This window comes from Crinia signifera, chromosome 4 (assembly GCF_055691185.1).
Source record: "Crinia signifera chromosome 4, ASM5569118v1, whole genome shotgun sequence".
NCBI classification, from domain to species: Eukaryota; Metazoa; Chordata; class Amphibia; order Anura; family Myobatrachidae; genus Crinia; species Crinia signifera.
In genome coordinates, this window is record NC_139220.1 from 170,101,117 (window position 1) to 170,124,208 (window position 23,092).

Consider the following 23,092-nt stretch of genomic DNA (forward strand, 5'->3'; position numbering starts at 1 on the left):
TCTTACAGACCAATACCAGAACATTGCCTTTGAAAAAACTGGCCTGGCAGCACAAGAAGATACTGCTAAATACAAGTAATTCACGATCAGTGCAATCAGCACCTACACACTGGGTGATTTTAGCGATTGATTGACAGATTGGGTCAAGATAATTTATTGTCTATTTATCTCTTGTGCAATGATAACCATCTGTGAATTGTAATAATGGTATAGAATACACGTTTGCTGTGTGTGCGCAGGAGTGCAACCTGTCCCTGTCACTTAACAGTGACAAAATCTTAAAATTGTGTGATCTGCTGCAAAGGTCATTTGACAATACGGATACAGTGTGGGGCATCAATGACCACTTTTTTGGTGTGTACACTGTTTGATTACTATTTGTCTGCATGACACAGAAGCAGATTAATTCCTTGACTGTCTGGCACGATAATAACTGAGCATCTGTGTAAATTGAACATACACACTAGGCGACTTGAGTGTCTATTCTTGTGCAACAGTATCTGTGCAATCTGCACACACACACACTGGGAAAACTAAGCGATTGAATGACAGACTATATCATACAAGCAGCTAACTTTTATGCTATTACCTATCCTTGTGCAATGATAAGTAAGTGTGGTCTCTGGTAGACACACCTGTCACCTATATCTATACTTATAATCGCGATCCGCTCTGGGTGACTAACCTTCTAGAATCCAGGGTCTGCCGTCTGGGAGAGCAGCTCATAGGTTATCCCAGGCAGACAAATTACTTAAACAGCAACATCAAATAAAAACATTGTTGCATTAAAACAAATGTATTGTTTATTATCTCTTACGCAATGATAACTATCTGTGAACTGTGATAGTGGTATAGAATATACGTCTGCTGTGTGTGCACAGGAGGGCAACCTGTCCCTGTCACCTAACAGTGACAAAATCTTTAAAATTGTGTGATCCGCTGTAAAGGTCATTTGACAATACGGATACAGCGTGGGGCATCAATGACCACGTTCCTGGTATGTACACTGTTTAATCACTATTTGTCTGCATGACACAGAAGCTAATTCATTTTTTGACTGTTTGGCACAATAATAACTGAGCATCTGTGCATTTTGCACATACACACTAGGCGACTGAGTGTCCATCTTTTGTGCAACAGTATCTGTACAATCTGCACATACATACGGGGAAAACCAAGCGATTGAAAAATCCATGGTCCGCCGTTTGGGATAGCAGTTCATAGGTGATCCCAGGCAGACAAATCACTTAAACAGCAACATCAAATAAAACATTGTTGCAATTTGAATACAGCGAAATAGAAACAGCTTCTGTAACCAGAGGACATATTCTGCTGTCAGACACCGCTGCACTGCAGCCAGACCCTGCTATTACAAATCTCCACTCGTTGCAGCCAGACCCCGTTCATTAATATCAGGCACTCTGATATAATAGCAGTCTCCTCCACCGAGGGAATCCCAGTCCCTCCTAAAAATATTCAGAATCCTACATCACAAATAGGGAATACACCCCTCAAAATACCCAACATAGGATTCGAATAAAAAAACACACCAGCCTCCTTAACGATCCCCAGACTCTAGAGCCATAGGTCATACTGGGTGCACACGTTTCATTCAAGACCCCCAGAGGGGGAATCACCCTTTCCACTAGTTAAATTTATTCCCCTGTGCATAGCGGATATGATAAAAGCTCACTGCAGAAGGGACTAATTTATTTTAACTTTCCTATCCTACACAGAAGGCCTTTCTGTCCCAATTATTTTAAGAGATAACAAATAAAAGTTACGTATTAAAAATATAAAATAACAAACATTTGACATAGCAAGAGTGCCCCACAAAGAGAGTCCTCTTTTCTTCTTTCTGTTGCCATGGAAAACAAATATACAAGCAATGCAGATCATAGCATTCAAAATTAAGCCATGACAGTTTCAGCAACAGGTGCACTACAAGTAATGTTACAACATTCTTAGTTTTGTGATTTAGAGTACAATTACTTGGATACTAATTCAAATGTTACAACAAATGAATTGCAGATTTATAAATAGTGAAAGTACTTCCAAAAATACAATGGATTTACCACTCAATGTAGACGGCATAAGTGCCTCAGGTGAAATCAGTGACAGTTATATGTTACACTTTCCTTCAGTATGTGGTTATCAGAACAAGTTCTGCCAAGTATAGTCTGTCATGCTATGTCAAGTCTCTAGGGCTTCGTAAGAGGTTTAACGTTCAAGATAAAACCTGTTTTAAGAGACTGATCCCTGGAGGGGAGTTACTAAGGGGCTGCAAATATTTTACACCAGGTGTAATATGGTCCTTAGCTTTTTATAGCATTGTACTCAGTATGTCAACTCAATAAATCTAGTCACAAGCAAACATATTTTAAACCACATTCCTTTTTAATACTAATTTCACCAGCAATATATTGATATTTGACCATCCATGAAAATAGTACAGGTACTGTAAACAAATAAGGGCCAATTCAAAGCAACACACAATCCATATTGAATGCCGATGTTTATGGAGCATGTGCTATATACTGTAGGGCAGGGCTATTTTTCAACAGGCTCCAGCAGGAACTGAGGCCCTTATTCTAGTTCACTCTTTCTGACAAAATCTTTCTTAGATTGACAAAACCATGTGTGCTGCAGGGGGGAAGATTTAAAATGTGCAGAGAGAATTAGATTTGGGTGAGTCATTTTGTTTCTGTGCAGGGTAAATACTGGCTGCTTTATTTTTACACTGCAATATAGATCTCACTTTGAAGTAAAACCCACCCAAATCTAATTTTTTCTGCACAAGTAACACCTGCCTCACCTGCAGTGCACATGGTTTTGTCCAGCTAAGAAGGAATTTGCCTCTAAAAGTGAACTAGAATAAGGCCCTATATTCTTTCCGCATGTTAAGAGACTGTCACAGTTTCTTGTGGAATTATAATTCTGGCGGTGTACCTAGAAACAGATCCCATGCAATTATCCTTTAGAGGTGTTTCTTATTCATTAACTGTTTTTAATGTGTTTATTATTAAATACCCCATTTATTTTTAATTTATTGGTGTATAAGCGCTACTTTTTCTTTTTTTTCAATTCAAAAGCGCTGTGTTATTGTACATATCTTGTGCTGAATGGGTTGAGAATCCCTTTTAAATGGCTGCATATTGGATTTGAAGTGGTCTTGAGCTTAGTCTACTTTTTGCTTTTTCCCCTATACTTCTTACCTCTCTGTAGGCGGGATTTACTAAAGGGAAAATGCGGTAAAACGCCCGTTTTACCGCATTATCCTATGTACTATTACCCGGCCGCACGGATTTCGCTGGACAGAGTATCGCCACCCAAAGGTGGCGATACCCTATAGAAGCCTATGGGCTTCTTTTCGCCGCCCGCCGCCTCGCCGCAACCCCACCGCCTCGCCGACCCCCCTTTCCCCCTCCCTTGGTCTTACCTTCTTGCAGGTCCTCGTGGACCCCGGAAGGTAAGCCCTTCCTCCCCCTAGCAACGCAGCCGGACGTCCTTCCGGCTGCAGGGGGAGGAGGAGGTGCCGGGGACAGCCTGCTTAGCTGTCCCCGGCGTTTAGGCAGCAGGAGGCGGCAGGGAGGAGACGGAGACCCCCCGCAGACCACAGTACAGATATCGCGGGGGGGCTCCGTTACCGCACCGCGATGCCAGCCGCATATGTTAGTATATATGCGCTGGCATCGCGGCAGACAGCCGGCGAAGGGCGGCGATGTATATTAATGTATCCCGCCCTGTGGGAGTTATAAAAACCTGTGTTTAAGGAACGAGCCAGGAAGTGTTAAAAAAAAACACTACACTAAACCATTGATACTAACACCATGGTATTTTATATATATATAAATTACAAATAAAAACTTAAATATATATTTGTAATTCTAAATATATGCATAGAGACTTGTGCACCTCATGCACAATATATTGTATAACTACAGTGAGCAAAAGATACACCAAAGAATTTAGATGTTCACATCAGCTGTAAAAGGATAGAAAAGTAAATGCATTTGGAGCTATTACAATGCTGAACCTCTATGCAAAGCCATGTTGTCCACTCCCTGTAATTGATGTAGAGATAGAGCAAAGTTATTTACTGTATACTGTAACTAGGTGGAATATAGTAATTGAATATCTGTTATGGATAGTGCCAAAAATGTCAGCAATTATATTGTATGTCACATTGCAAGCACTATTTAAGTGTTTTTCAAGATGCCCAAAATGCAGTAAAAACCCAGATAATGGGGGGTTTGCAGCATTTTTCCTTTAGTGCATCCTGCCCCAGGACAATACTGTAGCTGTTCCATCATTTTCTCTGTAATTTATGCAGTGCAGCAGCCGCAGACATGGGACTCAGGAGAAGCAGTATCTAGAATTGGATGCAGGAGGTGTCGTTTTGACCCCCAGGACCCAGGGGACCCTGTGCACCCCACACCTTGCATCGATTATAGCTATGTCACTGCCACGATTCATAAATCATTTATAAATTGTAATTTTGCATAAGCTGGGCTCTCCACCATTTGGTGCGCTTCCTGCATTACTTTTACCTCTTAGCTCTCTCTCAGGGGGAAGTTTGCTAAGATGGGAGTTCTACTTCAGATGGGATGTTGGATAAATGGTGGCATCAAACATATAAAAATAATAGTACTTATTGTTTAAATTTGTAAGCAATATTTGTTAATGCATTTAACTCATAAATCTGAATATTTAGCTATTACATAAAGAGTTTGGAAAGAAGGCAGTTTATGTAATCATTATTAATACAATCTGGAAGCTTTATCTACAATCTAAAATATTTTAAGAACGTGAGAGCAGGCCTAACCTTTTAACCTTAGTGTCACCTCATTCAGTTGTCTGTAAATGTGCAAAACAACTTAGCATACTTACTAACAAGTAGTAATTATTTTACACATTGCATTACAAAGAAAAAATAAATAAAGTATTACATGGTATATATGGCTAGATTCTCTAAGCTTCAAAAGTGATAAAATGGAGAGTGATAAATAGCCAGCCAATCAGCTCCAGACTGTGGGCGGGATGTATTAGTATACATCGCCGCCCCTCACCACCCAGCCGCCGCGATGTTACCGCATATGTACTAACATGTACTAACGATACCTGTAATGTGGTGTGCGGGGGTCACCGTCACATCCCGGCTGTCAGTGTCCCCAGAGTCTCCTCCCTCCCCCTGCAGCCGGATGTCCTCCATGCTGTGACACCTGCTGGGGGAAGAGGTGATCGATAGAGGATGGGGGGTCACGCGGACGGCAGGCATCGGGCGGCGATAGAAGCCCATAGGCTTCTATAGGGTATCGCCACCTCTGGGCGGAGACGGGATGGACGGTTAATGGTAAATAGGTAAATAGGAAAATGTGGTAAAACCCCTGTTTTACCACATTTTCCCTTTAGTACATCCCGCCCTGTGTTTGAAAAATGTCAGGCAGGAGCTGATTGGCTGGCTGTTTATCACTCTCCATTTTATCACTTTTGAAGCTTAGAGAATCTGGCCCTTAATGTTTACATATACTGTATTTTTAAATCAGAGAGACTATGAACTCATACTAGCTGTTGTATACATACATACATTAGGGTTGCCGACCCTCCCGGAATTTCCGGGAGTCTCCCGAAAATCGGGTACCCCCTCCCGGCCCCCGGAAGGGTGGGCAACCCTCCCGGATTCAGGGGGGACCCGCGCTGACCCCCGGATCGCGGCATTAAAATGCCGCAATCCTCGGGTCTCAGATGAGGGGGCGGAGCTAAAACGGCACAATCGCGTCATTTTAGCCCCGCCCCCTCCATGGAGATCCCTGAATTCGCTGCTTTTACCAGTATGGGGACGGGGCTTAGTGATGTCACTCGTAGGCCCCGCCCCCTGAGCGGCTGCTGAAACTCTCCTCTCCGGGCTTCTCCCGGAGAGGAGAATGTTAAAGTCGGCAACCCTGACATACATACATACATACAAACACACACACATACACACAAACAGCATCATATGCTGCACTCATAAATGTTTTTAAACTGATCCCTGAGACTTTATTCTGGCCCTTATTCTGGTTCACTCGCAAAGGCAAATTCCTTCTCAAATGGACAAAACCATGTGCACTGCAGGGGGAGGGGGGGCAGATGTAACTTGTGCATAAAGAATTAGATTGGGTGGGGTTTTACTTAAAAATAAGATCTATATTGCAGTGTAAAAATAAAGCGGTCAGTATTTACCCCGCACAGAAACAAAATAACTCACCCAAATGTAAATCTATGTGCACATGCTAAACCCCCCCCCCCCTCTCCCTGCAGTGCACACGGTTTTGTCCATTTGAGAAGAAATTTGCCTTTACAAGTGAACCAGAATAAGAGCATCTGTTTGTATCTTTCATATATCCAAATAAACTGAAGATGCATTCATATTTTATATTTAGCATGAATTAAATATGTTTGTGTCAACACATGCAGGACTTCTCGAGGGATGTTCCCAAATGCTTGATTTTAGAGCTTCAAACAAAGGGGGTAATTCAGACCTGACCGTACGAATGCGAATTCACAGCACAAGCAATTATTTATAGACTGCACATACGTACAGCTTGTAGTACACATGTGTGAGGCCATAAAAAACACAAAAAGGTTTGAGCGCTGATTGGATTTTTGCACTGCAGCAGTTCCCAGTAAGGGGGATTACCAAAACCCCTTTTTTATCGAAAGACCAAAAAGAAATAAAATGTAATGGGACTGCGCTTTGCAAAAATAGAAAACAATTTATTTAAAACATAAAATACATTTTAAAACTTTTTCATCATAATCGTGGCCACTGTGACAGACAGGACAGACACACACATAACATTTATATGCTCTCTCACAACACTTGTTATTTTGATGTTAGTTTGTGTTAGTCCATGCATAAACCGGTTAATATGCTTTTCAGATTTTTCCAAATTGTTTTAATAAACAAAAAAGTCTGCCACTCATGTGCACATGATTAGTGGTTAATAACTCACTCTTGTTGTATCGTTTGGTACTTGACACATGGGGATCCGGCTCTTTGGCACCTGGGTACTTGTTCTGACCAGTTCTTCAGCAGATCACTGCGGTCGGATTTTTGAAGCGTGCTGTGCTCCCTCCAGGTATATCATCAGTAGCCACGAGTGTCCTTGTATCCCTCTATGCGTTTCTCCGCCTACTAGAATCAGCGGCTTCCTCAGGAGGTGTATACAGTGCCTCTCATCTCCCAGCCTTTTATGTCTGGTTTACTTCCGGCCCACGCTCGCGCGCAGTTCGCCGGTTCACGCCTCGTTCTGGTTGAATATCCGCAATTATTATGCGTGTCACGTCTCCTCTCAACCACCTCTCGCGAGAGCTGAGGGAGGGAGAGTTAGACGTGTGTTTTATGTGACTGCGTCTTCTCGCGATTCTCTGCGAGATCAATACCTCAGCTGGTTTATTGCGTGTCACCTGGTAGCTTTTGCGTGCCACACAGTAGGAAGTTCACAGTCCCATATTTATGAGTTTCTTATGGAGATGGTGACGCTGCATACAAACATCATTTTGTGCTATTACATATATATGTATATATATATAGAACACAAACTAACATCAAAATAACAAGTGTTGTGAGAGAGCATATAAATGTTATGTGTATGTGTGAGGCCACCCTGCAATAAAATCCTGCTACTTTTTATGGGAGCATCAGGGAAAACGCAGGCATGCACTGGCATTTGAGGGGAAGTCTTGTGACGTCAGCTCTGGCCCCGATCTAACCCCTTCTATCGCAGCCGCCGAGTAAATCCTGGGATATGCAGAGACTGTACATAGTGGAAACAACATTCGCTCGTGTGCGGTTTGCGAATAGATTTTAAGCTACTGTATTTGCCAACCAGCTAATTTTAGCAAGCCATACTAAGCAATTTGCAGGGATACAATGTGTGGGATTTCACTCTGGCTGGGCAGTGTATACCTAATCACAGGACTCTGCAATTTAGATTATTCAGCGATTATCCAGGTCTGGATAATCCCAAACGTTGTAGTATATGTAATATTGTACATCATTCATACAGAGTGCCAGCAATCACAATAAGCTGTTAGATATGGCAGTAAATGTGAAATAAAACATATATATATATATATATATATATATATATATATACTCGTGTATACTGTATATAATTCATATTCTGATATTAATCCAAGGATGCCAAAATAACCTTAATTGTATGCTCATCTCTGTTTCTTTTTACCTTATGAGAGCTGATCAGTGTTGCAAATGCTCAGGGTAGCTGTGAAGATGGTTCTTGTTATCCAACCCTTGGGGATCTGCTAGTGGGGCGCAGTAAACAGCTGTCAGCATCATCAACATGTGGACAGAATGAACCTCAGCGATACTGTATTATCAGCTACCTGGAGGTAAATAGTGTCATTTTACTAACATTCAGTATACTTACAAATACAGTAGCAATATGCAAATGTCACTTTAAACATAAGAACTATGAATCTAGAGTATATTTGCCTCTCACTACCATGCAAAATGTAAATCGTACATTATGGGATCATGACAGCATGTAGGGGGTTATTCTGGTTCACTCCTTCTGGCAAATTCCTTATAAAATTGACAGAACCATGTGCACTGCAGGTGGGGCAGATGTAACAGGTGCAGAGAGAATTAGATTTGTGTGAGCTATTTTGTTTCTGTGCAGGGAAATACTGACTGCTTTATTTTTACACTACAGTATAGATCTCACTTTAAAGTAAAACCCCACCCAAATCTAATTCTCTCTGCACCTGCAGTGCACATGGTTTTGTCCATTTGAAAAGGAATTTGCCAGAAGGAGTGAACCAGAATATTCCCCATAATATAAGTATTCTAAAATATTATACACTTACAGGGGTTTATAGTAGGAGGGAATATAAAAATAAATAAAGGTACTGTAATTAGTTAATGCTTATAGGCATATGATGTTATATGTATAATAAATATTATATTGTGGAGTCCATTTCAGTTTGTGTTTGCAGAAATTATCTACTGCACCTATAGATTGCTGCCAACCAGGGGGTGTCCTTTGTAACTCCCTGGATGTACAGTATGCATAGAATTTAGTAATGAACAGGGCCGGATTTGTGCCTAGGCCTGTGAGGCACCGGCCTCAGGGCGGCACCAATTAAGGGCGGCAGGCAGGCTGACATTCTGTTAAATAGCAGCATGGCAGAGCGGACAGTGTCGAGTGACGAGCGCCGCCGCCGCAGACATGAATTATCATATGTCGGCGGCAGCGCCGCTCGTCACCCACCACTGCCCACCCACTCTGCAATGCACATTACATCACCGCTTAGTGGCTGGGTCCGACGGTCCCCCTGCGCGTCCGGAAATGGCTCAGGCTCACTGCTGCCGGCTCCCGCCCATTGGCTACTCTACAGACACACAATCTATTGGCTGCTGTGTATCCAGCAGCTGAGCTGAGCGGCGCGCAGATCCTCCCTGCGCTCAGTCAGTCACAGTGTGTGAGCCGGAGAGAGACTGATGGAGACACTGTGCTGCTAATCACTGTACTAATAAGTGCCTCCCTCCCTCCGGGTCCACCGTGCAGTGAGCAGTCCAGAGTGCTTAAAAAAATATTAAGGTGGGATACAGTTAAATTGTAATGAAATACATAAATAACAATGTATATACATATATGATTACATTAAAATAGGGGGGGGGGGGGGGGGCACAAAAATGTTGTGCCTAGGGGTGGCCTGACCCCTAAATTCGCCCCTGGTAATGAAGTGTGATCTGATCTTAATTGAAGCCATAAGAATAGCAAACACAGGGGTAAATGTATCATACCCGCACATTTCCTGCTTCCCCCCTCTAATGAGGGAAAGCATGAAGCCACAGTGGGGGAGTGAAAATTCCGCCCTCCAGTGATCACTGACAGACACATCCGCCTAGTTAGGTTATTTTGTAGAAAGGTGAAAGTTGTACACATAAATTATATATTTTAACTTCCTGTAGTGACAAGAATACCTTACACTATTTGTCACACACTGTGGAGGTCATTTAAATCCATACTCACCATTGAGCAAATTCGCAATTGTGAGCAAGGGTGATGGACTGATCAGGGGCATATTCGCTTACATCTGTGCGAATGGACACCGCAACTTGTATTATACAATACGGTTATACGGTATAGTCACCAGCCCGTTTGCATGGAACAGTGCGCGTGGGGGGCCGCAGACTCTAATTGCCTAATTGCGCCCATGGGAATGCCCAGCATTTCATGGGCATCCCCATGACTGAGGTGCCGGTGGCGGGCAGCTGACATCTGATGACATCATCTGCCCGACCCTGGCACCCACTTCACGTGCGAATTACCATGGGAAGTGCTTTCATGGGGACACCCATGAAATGCTGGGCGTTCCCATGGACGTAACTTAAGGCTGCGGCCCCTCCTCCCGTATCAAGCTGCCGCATATCACCAGAGAGTGAGTTAGATTTGCGAGAACCATTTGAAATCATTCGATAGTCCACGACCATCAAATTATTTTGTCCACGCATGCAAGCTGCGAATGGATGATTATGTGAAACATCCATTCGCTTGAGTGCGGGTTAAATCGGCAGCAAGCGGGCGGTGTTTGATTGACTCACAAAGCTATGAACTTTGCGAAATTGACCTGCATTGTGTGCGTTCACATATTATCTCCTCCTCTACCCATGTATGTATTGTCTCCTTTGAAAGCAGAAAAAAATAAAATCACATATGTATGTCTTTTTTTATTCTAGGATGATGAAAAATGTTTTACCTGTGATTCCAGGTATCCATATGACCCATACTATCATCCCAACAGCCATGAGATTGAAAATGTTATCACAGCATTTGATCCAGAGTGGAAAAATAAATGGTGGCAATCAGAAAACGGTAAGGAATTATTAGACTTAATATGGAAAGATGTTAAAAGAGCTTAACAGCATTTTTATAGGCTTCTCCACAACTCTTTATCTTCCTCCATATTCTGCAGTCCCTGATATTGCTGTCACTGTCTCTACTTTGCCACACTGTGAGTTCTGCACCATCTATTTCTTCTTCTGTCTGCAAAAAAACGCCAGCTTGTCCTATGTAGCTTGTCCACGTCATTAGCTGCTCTGCTTTTCACATGATCCCTGGTACAGCAACAGGGCATAAAAGGAAAAGATGCAATCACTGGATAGTAGAGATGTGTGCTTCAGTTTTCCTGAAATATGAATTCACCTAAATGTAAGGACCCCATACAAGTTGGCTCTGATTTCCCCTGAGCTCCTCAGGCAGCTCCCCGGGAGAGCTCACTAATATTTGGCATTGGATGTGCCATTGTTTTACATGTGATACAGTTCTACAATGTTGTATTTGTGAAGTCTCTTTACATTTCTAAATTATCGATCAAACTTCTGGTTGCCGCTGTATGTGTATATGAAAACAGATAATTGCTGATTTACTTCGGCATATAAGTCTCACCATGCTTGAGATCCTCATGTGTCACACAACAATATGATGAACTGTTACTACCCTGTTGACAAAGTTACGCCTATACGCTACTTAGTAGCAACTGGAACATTGAAAGAGAATTCTTACATACTGTAAATTGATTTTTGACTCCCTCTATGAAATGCATTATGCATTGTGTATATTTTTTTCTTAATAGTCTACTATTGGTACGCCAGTGATCAAAGATGTCTGATACAGTGATACTGGATTTATGCTCTCCTTATTCTTATACAGTTGCTGCATAAGCCATAGAACTAGTGCAGCATTGTCAAGGATTACATAATACGTGTGTTATATTCCACAAAGTATATGAATACCTTAGCGTGGACCTTACAAACCTATTTATTTGTCACGTTCCGCAGGCTTGTATCAGTATATTTAGATACATATGTCTCTAGCCTTGCTTGTTGTGCAGCTACTACTAATTATATATAATTGTGAGTTTGCATAACATAGAGGTATAACAATTTGTATATATACAAGTGGTGAGTTTCACACTTGTTGAGCTGTTCGCTCTCATGAGGGAGGAATGGGATGGTAGCAGGGGAACCCCCAGCGTTTTATGGACGTGAAACCCAAAAAGGCTAGCTGTTCCCCTGAGAACGCAGGCGCGGTGATGCCTGCGTGGTGCATGCGGCTGATGTCACATGATGTCAGCTTCCGCTCCCTTTTCAGTGATCAGCAGCTGGAATAAAAGTGAGTTTAGACTGCCTAGTATTACCGAGGGTAATAAATGAAGTGACTGCTAAGATCTGGCATATTCATTCAATGGAGTACATAACTAGTATCTTAAATTGTTCTTCCACAAAATTTATCAAGATCTGGGAGCCCTGGACCACGTATTTTAATATACCCCCAGCCTTCCACTAGATATCCTGTTGAATTGAGCAAAACCAGTAGGGTAGGAGGCCCTTCTTTCCAGTCCCCCCCCCCCCCCCTTCCCCTCCCTTTTTTTCTTCTTCTGGTTTTCCTCCTCTTTTTCACCCACCTTTTCTTTCCTATTAACTTTCTAAAAAAGGTTTTTCATTATGGTTTCTGTAGCTTATAACAGTGTTTTTAAGTAGTTTTAAATGTATATATATAGACGTGTATGTATGTGTATGTGAATATGTATGTGTATGTAGCTTACATATGTATGCATGTACGTGTGTGTGTATATATATTTTGTACTATTTATATCTGCTTATATTTTTATGTAATTTTAAATATATGTGTGTAGCCGTATATGTATATGTATGTAATTTATGTATTTGTGAATGTGTATATATTTTGTACTATTTATATCTGTTTATAAGCATTATATGAGATCACCTTTAAAACAAAAGAGATGCCTCTATATTTGGTCCAGGTTATCGAACCTTTCAATATTGCGTTGATTGTACTCGTTTGGACCATTAGTATATCTATATATCTTACATTCTTTATATGTTTTTCATTCATGTATCCTTGGCATCTCATTAATAAAATTTATTTAAAAAAAAAAAAATATTAGTTGATGGTCAGCAACCATCAAATGATTTCTCTCACATTCGGCTGCACGCGAGGGGATGTGTTCACATGCACATCCCCTTGCATGCCAGCGGGTCAGATGTACTGGAAATGTGATAAAATGGAGAGTGATAAACCACCAGCCAAATCAGCTTATAACTGCCATATTACATGCTAGGTTTGAAAAATGACAGGTAGGAGCTGATTGGTTGATGGTTTATCACTCTCCATTTTATCACTTTTCCAGGCTTAGTACATCTGTCAGTTCTTGGTAGGGGTTCTAGTCTTCTGCAGCAGTGCCACTCCCAAAGGAAGGTATAACCTCACTACTGTGAGTATCACATAAAGAGGCAGATCTTCTAAGCCAGGCTTACTTCTCCTAGTTATCACTGCTTCATACATCTACCCCTGTGTTTGAAAAATAACAGGAGCTGATTGGTTGGTAGTTTATATATTTCCACTTTATCACTCTCAAAGGCTAAGAACAGGCATATCCAAACTATGGCCCTAACTGTTGTGACACATCCCAGCATGCCTTGCCATAGTTTTAGCATTCCCTGGGGCAGATGTATTAAGCCTTAACAAGAGATAAATGCAAGGGTGATAAGGAGAGATAAACATCCAGCCAATCAGCACCTTACTGACTTTTTTCAAACACAGCCTGTAACATGGCAGTTAGCAGGTGATTGGCTGGACGTTTATCTCTCCTTATCACCCTTGCATTTATCTCTTGTTAAGGCTTGATACATCTGCCCCCCTAATCGCAAAACTGCAGCAAGGCATGACTTGTGGCAAGGACTTGTAGTTATTTAACCGCTGCAGAGCCATAGTATGGACAAGCCTGTTCTAAGCCTTTAAAGTGGAAACATATAAACTACCAACCAATCAGCTCCTGTCATTTTTCAAACACAGGGGTAGATGTTTAAAGCAGTGATAATGGTGGAGAAGTGAGCCAGTGGAAATGTTGCCCATGGCAACCAATCAACTGCTCTGTATAATTTTATATTATGCAAATTATAGATGTTACTTCGGTGCTGATTGGTTGCCATCGGCAACTTCTCCACTGGCTCACTTCTCCCTTGTCACTGATACAGTACATCTGACACACAATGTGTAACATGGCAGTTAGGAGCTGATTGTCTGGTACTCTATCTCTCTCCACATGATCACTTTTTAAAGCTTAGTACATCTCCCCAAAGAGTACTTGTTTTGTGTGGCTCTATATAATGTACTATATACTCAGCAAGCATTTATTTATTTCAGATTCCATCCATGATTTTACTGGTGCATTAAAAAAAAAAAAAGATTTGATTGGTAATTGTAGACAGGGCCACAAGGACAACTGTCAATCCCCAATACTAATACTACTATACATAGTTGGTATTGCAGTATACATTGAAGGGTGTGTGGTCAAGGATAGCATTGTAATACATATCTATACCTCCAGTACCTCTCAGTGACCCAAATTGTGGGTAATATCACCTTTTCTCTTTGCATAGGTTCCCAACAATTTTCCCAATAGAAATATTATAAAACAACAAACACAGATATATTTTACTTTAAAAGTGTCCAAGGCCTCATGCTACATGTAGTTGTCCAATTATTGGTCCTCCCTCGTGTGCTTCTTTCTCTGGGATCGGATTTGAGGAAGGAAAACAATTTAGAAAAATGTTTCTTGGAGGTAATTAAGTTTTAACAAGAGGACTGACAAAATTTGGATCATTTTATGGCCAGTTTAAATTTTGTATGCTGGGATTTTGCTTTCCAAGCAGCACCAAAAGGAGCATCAGCTGGAAGGAGGAAGAAAAGTATACCGCCAGTTTTAAAGGTCATGTGATTACAAGTGCATTGGATGCTGTAGGCTAATGGGTCGCATTAGTTAGTACACAAACAGTACTAGGGCCTTGAGTTCAGTTCCCACCAAGACTCTAAATGTTTGATAGTTCTTTGTTCTCCCTTTGCGTTTATTTCCACTGAAAATACAAAATCATACTGTATTAAGCCTTAAAAAGATATAAACATGAGGGTGATAAAGAATGATACATTTCCAGACAACCGGCTCCTAATTGACATTTTTGAAACACAGCCTATAATGTGACAGTTAGGGGCTAAATGGCTGGACATGCATTACTCTTTATCAACCTCGAGTTTATATCTTGTTATGGTTTATTACATCTGCCCCAGTATCTGTAAATGGTGTAGGGACTATGTATTGTAAGTTCTATTAGGGAAGGGACTGAATGACCAAATACTGTATAAAAAATGCTGTGCTATATAAATACCTGTTAATAAATACATTTTACTTTTTTTTTTCTAGGAGTTGATTATGTCAGCATTAGACTCGACCTAGAAACATTATTTCAATTCAGCCATCTTGTAATGACCTTCAAGGTAATGTTCATTTAAAATCTTACAAAAACTTCCAATAACTTTGTGATTATTAATACAGTGCACAAATAGAAAAATATATTTCAGATAGCTTTTGTTCTTTGAAGAACATGTTTTAATATGTACTCAGTCTTCATATGTAAAGCCTATTCTGACCATTTAGATGATCATATTATCAAGTGATTTTTACCAAGTCTTAATGTGTAAAAAATAGAAAATAGCAAAGGTTGATAACTATATCAGTCAAATCTTTAAAATTAGAAAACAGAAAACAAATATCAGCAGCTTGTAAATAGCACAAGAGTTTGAGTACCTGCATATTCCCTCCAAACAGGTGCAAGTTTTTTTGCAAGGTGCTAATCATGTGAACCGGCCCAAACCTTACTTGCCATGTTGAATCAGATGGCCGCCAAAACAAGTACACTTCAGAAAAAAAAGTGCATTCAATGGCAGGATTTCCACAAGGCAACCTAGGAGCCTGCCTAGGGCCCAACAGGTCCCAACAGGTCCCAAGGGGCCCCATATAGATATCCTGGTTGTTGAAAATGTTCCCAGAGGAGCAATGTGCGATTACTGCCTATCATCATGACATCACATGGACCTGGGGGGGGGGGGTGCAATGTGTGGAGACCGGAATCACCACAAATTACACCGTGTTTCTGGCGCTGTTCTTATGACAATAAGTAGAAAAAATGTATTTTTGATATAAAAAAATAAATGTAGTAATTCAATTCAGATATCTACTGCTGCTGCATATGGTTTATGTGAATTAGCTAGAATTCACATGGGTAGAAAGAAAAAATTGTTTTAAACCACCTTGCGCTGCTAGTAGACCAATTTAGCACTAATAATACCACTGGACAGAATAACACTGGACACACTGCTGAAAATGTAGAAAATTTTTATATAGGACAAAAAAGATAATAAAACAATTCATACATGAAAATTAATAACAATAATTAATATAATACAATAAAAATACCTAAATGGCCATTATAGGGTTACGTTTGCAAACTATATGAAAGCTCCGTGATGGGTTAAAAATTGATGGTAGTCACTGGGGGTAACCAAGATGATGGGGGGATGGGAAGGGAGAATGATGCAAATGAATAAGCAGCGCAGTTAGTAGATGATTGGGAAGCACATGCAGGGTTAATAAGACTGATGAAACAGTGCCCAGAATGAGGCACTGTAAGCAGTAGGTATTATCTCACCCTCCGTTGGTATGGTGGTAGGAGGCGTCGGGGAGCTTCTGTTGGTGTCAGCTCATACCCGATTTGATGGCATTGCAGGCGGGGAGCTTGAGTTTAGAGAGCTCTACCCTGTGTGCTGGGTCTGATGGAATTGACCGGCTGCAGGTGCTGTGTGGACGTAGCCAGAGGAATCAGCAGCTGGAAATGAACGCTGAGAAGCGGGAGTGACACTCGACCGCTGGGTAGAAGTGCAGTAGCTGCTGCCCAGATGACGGTGGCTTGTTAGCTGAAGACCACGGCAGACCAGCTGGATGTTGAAACTGGTAATCAGGGGAATCACGGAGGTTTGCAGACGAAACAGGAAGTGACGTAGACGCGTTTCGTCTCTATGGCAACGGAGACTTTTTCAAGACGGATGTATGCTTGCTCTTCACAAGCCTATTTAAAGGCTGTATGGCGCTCGTTGTTCAATCAGGTCATTGAGGTAATCAACATATCATTAGGATAATTCTAAAAGCTAGTGTGTCCAGTGTAGTGACTAATAAGTTCATCCTAAAATGCGTGATCTAAACAGTAATACATTTTTATATTTTTAGCAAATCATTTCTGCGAAGTATAATTGGATGGTATTAAGTTTTCAGGAAATAATAAATAAATAATCGTTAAGGTTTATACTATTCTGATTGTTATATCTTGCGTATTCAGTACTATGACCGCATTTAAAGGGATATACACATCCGCGATAGAGTGGAGAGAGATAAGATATAGTACATTCAAGTGGTTCAATATAAGCACATAGATTCTTTATATACATATATGTGTGTATAGCATGTATTTATACAGAGATAGTTGAGAGAAGGAGCTTTATATTATGAATAACATAATTAGAAAAATTTTGATTTTTTTACCAAGTCTTAATGTGTAAAAAATAGAAAATAGCAAAGGTTGATAACTATATCAGTCAAATCTTTAAAATTAGAAAACAGAAAACAAATATCAGCAGCTTGTAAATAGCACAAGAGTTTGAGTACCTGCATATTCCCTCCAAACAGGTGCAAGTTTTTTTGCAAGGTGCTAATCATGTGAACCGGCCCAAACCTTACTTGCCATGTTGAATCAGATGGCCGCCAAAACAAGTACACTTCAGAAAAAAAAGTGCATTCAATGGCAGGTTTTCCACAAGGCAACCTAGGAGCCTGCCTAGGGCCCAACAGGTCCCAAGGGGCCCCATATAGATATCCTGGTTGTCGAAAATGTTCCCAGAGGAGCAATGTGCGATTACTGCCTATCATCATGACATCACATGGATCTGCCCACGCTCTGAAAGTTCCTTTGATGTTCTTTGGTATAATAAAAAAGTCTGGTCACACAAAATGTTTTCATCCAATGTATGTGGGCAGTCATTTTAGTTTAAAATTGACACAGTTATTAAGCTGCTTCCAAAAGGCCAATGCTGTTGCCACCTGCAATCAGCAGCAAAAATCTAGTGCTACCGATTGTTGGAGGGAGATGGGCCACAAACCAGTATCTTGCCTAGGGCCCCATGAGGTCTAAAGGCTTGATTCAGACACGTACGTTTGGGTGAGAATTCCCAACCAAGCTATTATCAAACGACTGCACATGTGTACAGTCTGAAGTGCGAATACAACAGCCATCCATGGAAACAAAGCCAGAGATGTATAGCCATCGATGGCTGTTAACAAGATGATTGACGGCCCGGGGGTGTTTGTAGGCGGCACCACAGCATTCTCTAGACTCTAGACTCTAGTTCTCTAGACTGTAGACTTACTCAACGCTGCAAACAGGGGGGAAATCATAAGATGGTGAGTGATTGCAAATGTTTTTTCCCCTGTGTGCAAGGCTGCAAACGTATTTGCAACTGTGCACAGTTGTGGGGGGAGACTGTGGCTGGGCAGAATTTACCTAATCGCTGGGCTCCTAACATTCACAGCCCAGTGATCAGGTCTGAATTGGGCCCTACGTCCACCTCATTGTGCATCATAAAAGACATGTATGGGAACTAAAAAAAGTTGCACCAGAGATAAGCAGCAACTTGCATTTACATCCAACTCCTTCTAATGTATCCCAAAATGGTCAGATGAGAGGATTTGACCATTTCTTAAGGCCCCCATACATTAGGCCGACTTGTCCTTAGGACAAGTCGGACCCAATTTTCCTGTGAGCCGCCCGGCAGCTCCCCGGGAGGCTCACATACAATTTGTCACTTGATGTGCCAAATTTACATGTGATAAATCGCTTGCGATTTACCACATGTAACGGGGAGCTGCGGGCGGTGAGGTGCAGGGGGCAGGCGGTAAGGGGCAGGGGGGGCGCCGGTGATCCTGGGGCTGGGGCGCAGGGAGCCGTGTAAGAAGCCACTGCCGTCAGCGGGAGCAGTGGGGGCAGCGCAGAGTACCAGGGAGGGAGCCAGGCCGGGCAGGAGAAGGACTCGGGAGCAGCAGAACACTTAAAAAAAAAAAAAAGCCCATACAAACGCATAGGAAGCCATTGATAGAAAATCTTATGTGCAGCCCGTCCGACCTGCCGACTCCGATGCGCACGGGGCCGCGCATCGGGTCGGAGGTCATGTCTCCATATGCGATTTGGGTCGAATTTACGGCCCGATTCATCCGAATCGGGCAAAATCATGCCCAAATCGCATAGTGTATGGGGGCCTTTAAACAAGGACCCCAAGGACAGATAAAAACTGAAATTAAAATATAGTTTTATAGCAGAGTTTAACCAGAATATCTGCAATACTGTAGCTAATCAGCCAGCAAACAGTGAGAATATGGCAGGTTGACTAACATTTGTGCAGGAACTGTTTGTGCTTATTTATTTTTGTTTCATTTGAAGACATATCGACCTGCTGCCATGTTGGTTGAGCGATCACGGGACTTTGGAAAAACTTGGAAAGTGTTTAAATATTTTGCTCAAAACTGTGCTTCATCGTTTCCTGACATACTGCAAGGTCACGCTGATGAAATAGGGGATGTCGTTTGTGATTCACGGTACTCTGACATGGAACCATCTACCGAAGGGGAGGTATTGAATTTGAAATATCTACTTTGAGTATGCAATATATTATTATTATTAATTTATTTATTTATTTAATTTGACACTGCTTGCAGAAATAATATAGCTATGGGCCGGGGGTACAAAATTTACAAAAGGCCTAATTTAGAGATGGATTCAGTATGAAATCCCGGCGGTCGGGATCCCAGCGTTCAAAATCCCGACGCCGGAATCCCGACCACCGAAATCCCGACAAGGGGGAGACATGGATCGCCCCCCCCTTGCGGGCTCGCTGCTTTCGCCACGCAGCGGGCCCGGTGCCTTGCTACGCTCGGCACGCTAATTTATTCTCCCTCCAGAGGTGTCGTGGACACCCACGGACGGAGAAAGTGTCGGGATTTCGGCGGTCGGGATTCCAGCGTCGGGATTCTGAACGCCGGGATCCCGACCGCCGGGATTTAAACTGCATCCCTTAGAGATAGATGTACACAAATGCAATGGTTTACATACTGCACATCTCTGATATTTGTTGAACTGCGCATGAGCAGGACCTGTATCGCATGTGTGCAGATTAGGCCTGTGTCCTGCTTCAGTTTAAAGCCATTTAAACTGCTTCAAGCTTGGGCTAAATTGCTAACAACTTATGCTAAACCACATGGCAAATGCACTTGGTTTTACCACCTACATTATCTACAAGCCCTTTTCTATAGGACTCCTGCACCTACTGTTTAGAGGCCCCATCCAATACTAGTGCCAAAGGCATAACTCTGGGTGGCAATGGAGTCACCTGCCCAGAGGCGTAGCTAGGGTGGTGCCGGTGGAGCTCATGCTCCAGGCTCCAAAGGTTTGCAGGGTGTTGCAAGCAACAGGCGCTTCCTACACGTGATCCCCAGCGCGTCCCTCTCCTGCCCGTGATACCTGGCACGGTAATCCTCCCTGAATCACTAAACTGATATTACTTCTGGGGATGACTACCCCTCCTAGAAGGACAATAGATGTCACACTCTCTTTATTCTAAACATATTTTTTTTAAGTGTCACACCCTGTATTAGAACCCATGACCTGTTCCACTAGAAGCAGGCACTTTACTGATTGAGTCAGAATCTGCATATTTACAGTGCAGGAGCAAATAGCTCTATCAGTAAGGTGTGTGCCTCCAGTGAGACAGATTACAGGTGTGTGTGTGGGGGGCACCAATATTTAGCTTGCCGCCAGACAACTGGGACGAACCTACGCCACTAACTAGTGCCAAATCTGTATTAACTACATCCATACAAAATAGTTTTACTACTTGATCCGATGTAATAGATACAGTATGTGAAATAAATGATCTGTGTAAATGCTGTGTACACAGTTGTAGACAATGGTGAGGCCTCTATACAAGTTAAATGAGCATTGTTTTGCATATTCCCTGAATCAAAATTGCATCTGCAGTGGCATTAGCATACAATTATAAAACAGGCCCATAATCCCTTATTGGAAAAATGAACTGTCTAGATTGTAAGCTCCTCCGAGCAGGGCCCTCTTCCCTCCTGTTGTCAAAGCCCACTTCTCTTCACATGTCACTCACAGCTCTCCCATACTCAAACACTCAGTGACCATCTTCATACTCCTCTCCATCAATGGCCTCAAGCCTCTAGTTGTATGTTGATTGGGTCCTCACTACTTATATTTAAGCTGTAATGTGTATTGAACTGTGGCGCTCTTTATTTGTACTCCTATTTTTGTTATTTATTCAATGTTATGCCAAGTATTGTCTCCCTGTACTGTTCCTTTGTACGGCGCTGCGAAACACTTGTGGCACCTTATAAATAAAATTATAATAACACCAATAATAATAATTGTCAATGAGCTCTTCCCAAAGTGATATTTCTATGTATCTTTTCTCAGCTTTAGTGGGGAATTCAATTATGCATAGCAAGTTATCATGGATAATTGTTCGCCGGGGGCTCATTCAATTTCTGGCAACTTCAACATTATTTTTCATTTGCTAGAGGCAAGATAAAAATATCTACTAAACTAAGCAAAACTTAACCCGAATCCATGAGTTCTTTTGCAAAATAATGGAATTGTGCACCCACAAAAAACATTGGCACTCAAAGGGTTAATAAAAAGGTTTGCCTGGCAATTTTAACACCTATTTTGGCAAATTCCCTTGGCACTCAAAGGCAGGTATTCAATGAGAAATATCGCGATGTGCAGCGAATCGTGTTTAGGATTTGCTGCACAATCGCCGGGTTCCGGAGGGCTGGAGCATTTGCTGCCAGCCCTCCCTCTCACCCTATTCAATGCTGCAGGGGCTCGCTGCCCCTGACGGCAATTTTTAACCACTGGGGCGAATGCCGCAGGGAGCCGGGGGACGGCAGAAGGCAGGGAGATGGAAGCCTCCTTGCCTGCGCCGGACACTGTGCGGGAGAAGGAGAAGGAGGGCTCCCGTGGACACAGGCAGCAGAAGCTCCCCCCCCCCCGGAGAGCTGGCAGGGGACGCGGTTAGGGAGCGCTGCACTGGTCCTGCTCGTGCATATGTAATGGCCCCCAGTGTGCAGTGAATATCTAATTAGCGGCTCCCCGCCCCCATGATGTCATGTGTAAAAAAAAAAAAGATTTATAAATATTCATGTGCTGCAAGCACATGAATCCAAATAGCACGCGTCTTCACAAAATAAAATTACTGATTTTTTTACAACAAAAAAACCAAAAAAAAAAACATTATTTTAAAAGAACACATTCCAGTTCACCTTTAAAAGATGTTGAATGCAAAATGGCGAATCATGGCGAAAATCATGCTGAAAGCAGTTCGCCATCCTAGCATTGAATGCACTCTCTGCGAATAAAAGTGAAACCCCCATTGAAATACACCAGAGACTTGCAGCGAGCATGAAACGGAGAACTGTCCAGCATTCACTATTCGCTTTCGGCGAACAGTGAACATTGAATAGGTTGATTCAGATTTTCAGTGTAAAAGATTCACCGCAGAGGGAGAAAACAGTGGTGAATCGGGAGCATTGAATACTGCCCAAAGGGTTACGTCTCAGGTTAGCAGCTCAGACTGACTTCTCAATAGAATAATAAGATCTTAAATTATAAAAGTAAATGATCACCATCTTGAACAATTACCATGAAAATTAATACCTTTATATTCTCCAGCAACAAAATAACATACAGTCTATCAGTTTATTCAGCTAAATTAGATACTAACCTTTTCTAATTGTAAATATAATACATGTCTTACTTCTGTGAAATCTACAGTCAAGTCTGTCTCCCTACCTTTCATATACTAAAGTCCCTATATACGTCAAACTGAGTACGCTGTGGTAATGACGCTACAGTACTTTTTAATTTACAAAGCAAAGGAAAATATTGGAACAACATTCTAATACTGACATTACTAAAGTCCATTTGTTTTTTTTAGGTGATTTTAAAGGCCCTTGATCCCAGTTTTGATATTGATGATCCATACGCCTCTTACATTCAAGGTATGAAAAAATTATTGTTTTTATCTTTTGTTTATAAAGCACCACA

At 41.8% G+C, this 23,092-nt stretch overlaps 1 protein-coding gene across 1 annotated transcript in view; it reads left to right on the forward strand.

Annotated features, from left to right (window-relative positions):
* Positions 1-1,029: 1,029 nt before the first annotated feature.
* Positions 1,030-23,092, forward strand: part of LAMB4 (laminin subunit beta 4) — a 127,350-nt gene continuing 105,287 nt past the window's right edge. The window contains exons 1-6 of the mRNA XM_083180169.1: positions 1,030-1,059; positions 8,239-8,394; positions 10,748-10,883; positions 15,292-15,365; positions 19,412-19,600; positions 22,983-23,046. Of these exons, the coding sequence (XP_083036295.1) occupies positions 1,030-1,059; positions 8,239-8,394; positions 10,748-10,883; positions 15,292-15,365; positions 19,412-19,600; positions 22,983-23,046 (649 nt within the window). The remainder of the gene's footprint in view (positions 1,060-8,238; positions 8,395-10,747; positions 10,884-15,291; positions 15,366-19,411; positions 19,601-22,982; positions 23,047-23,092) is intronic.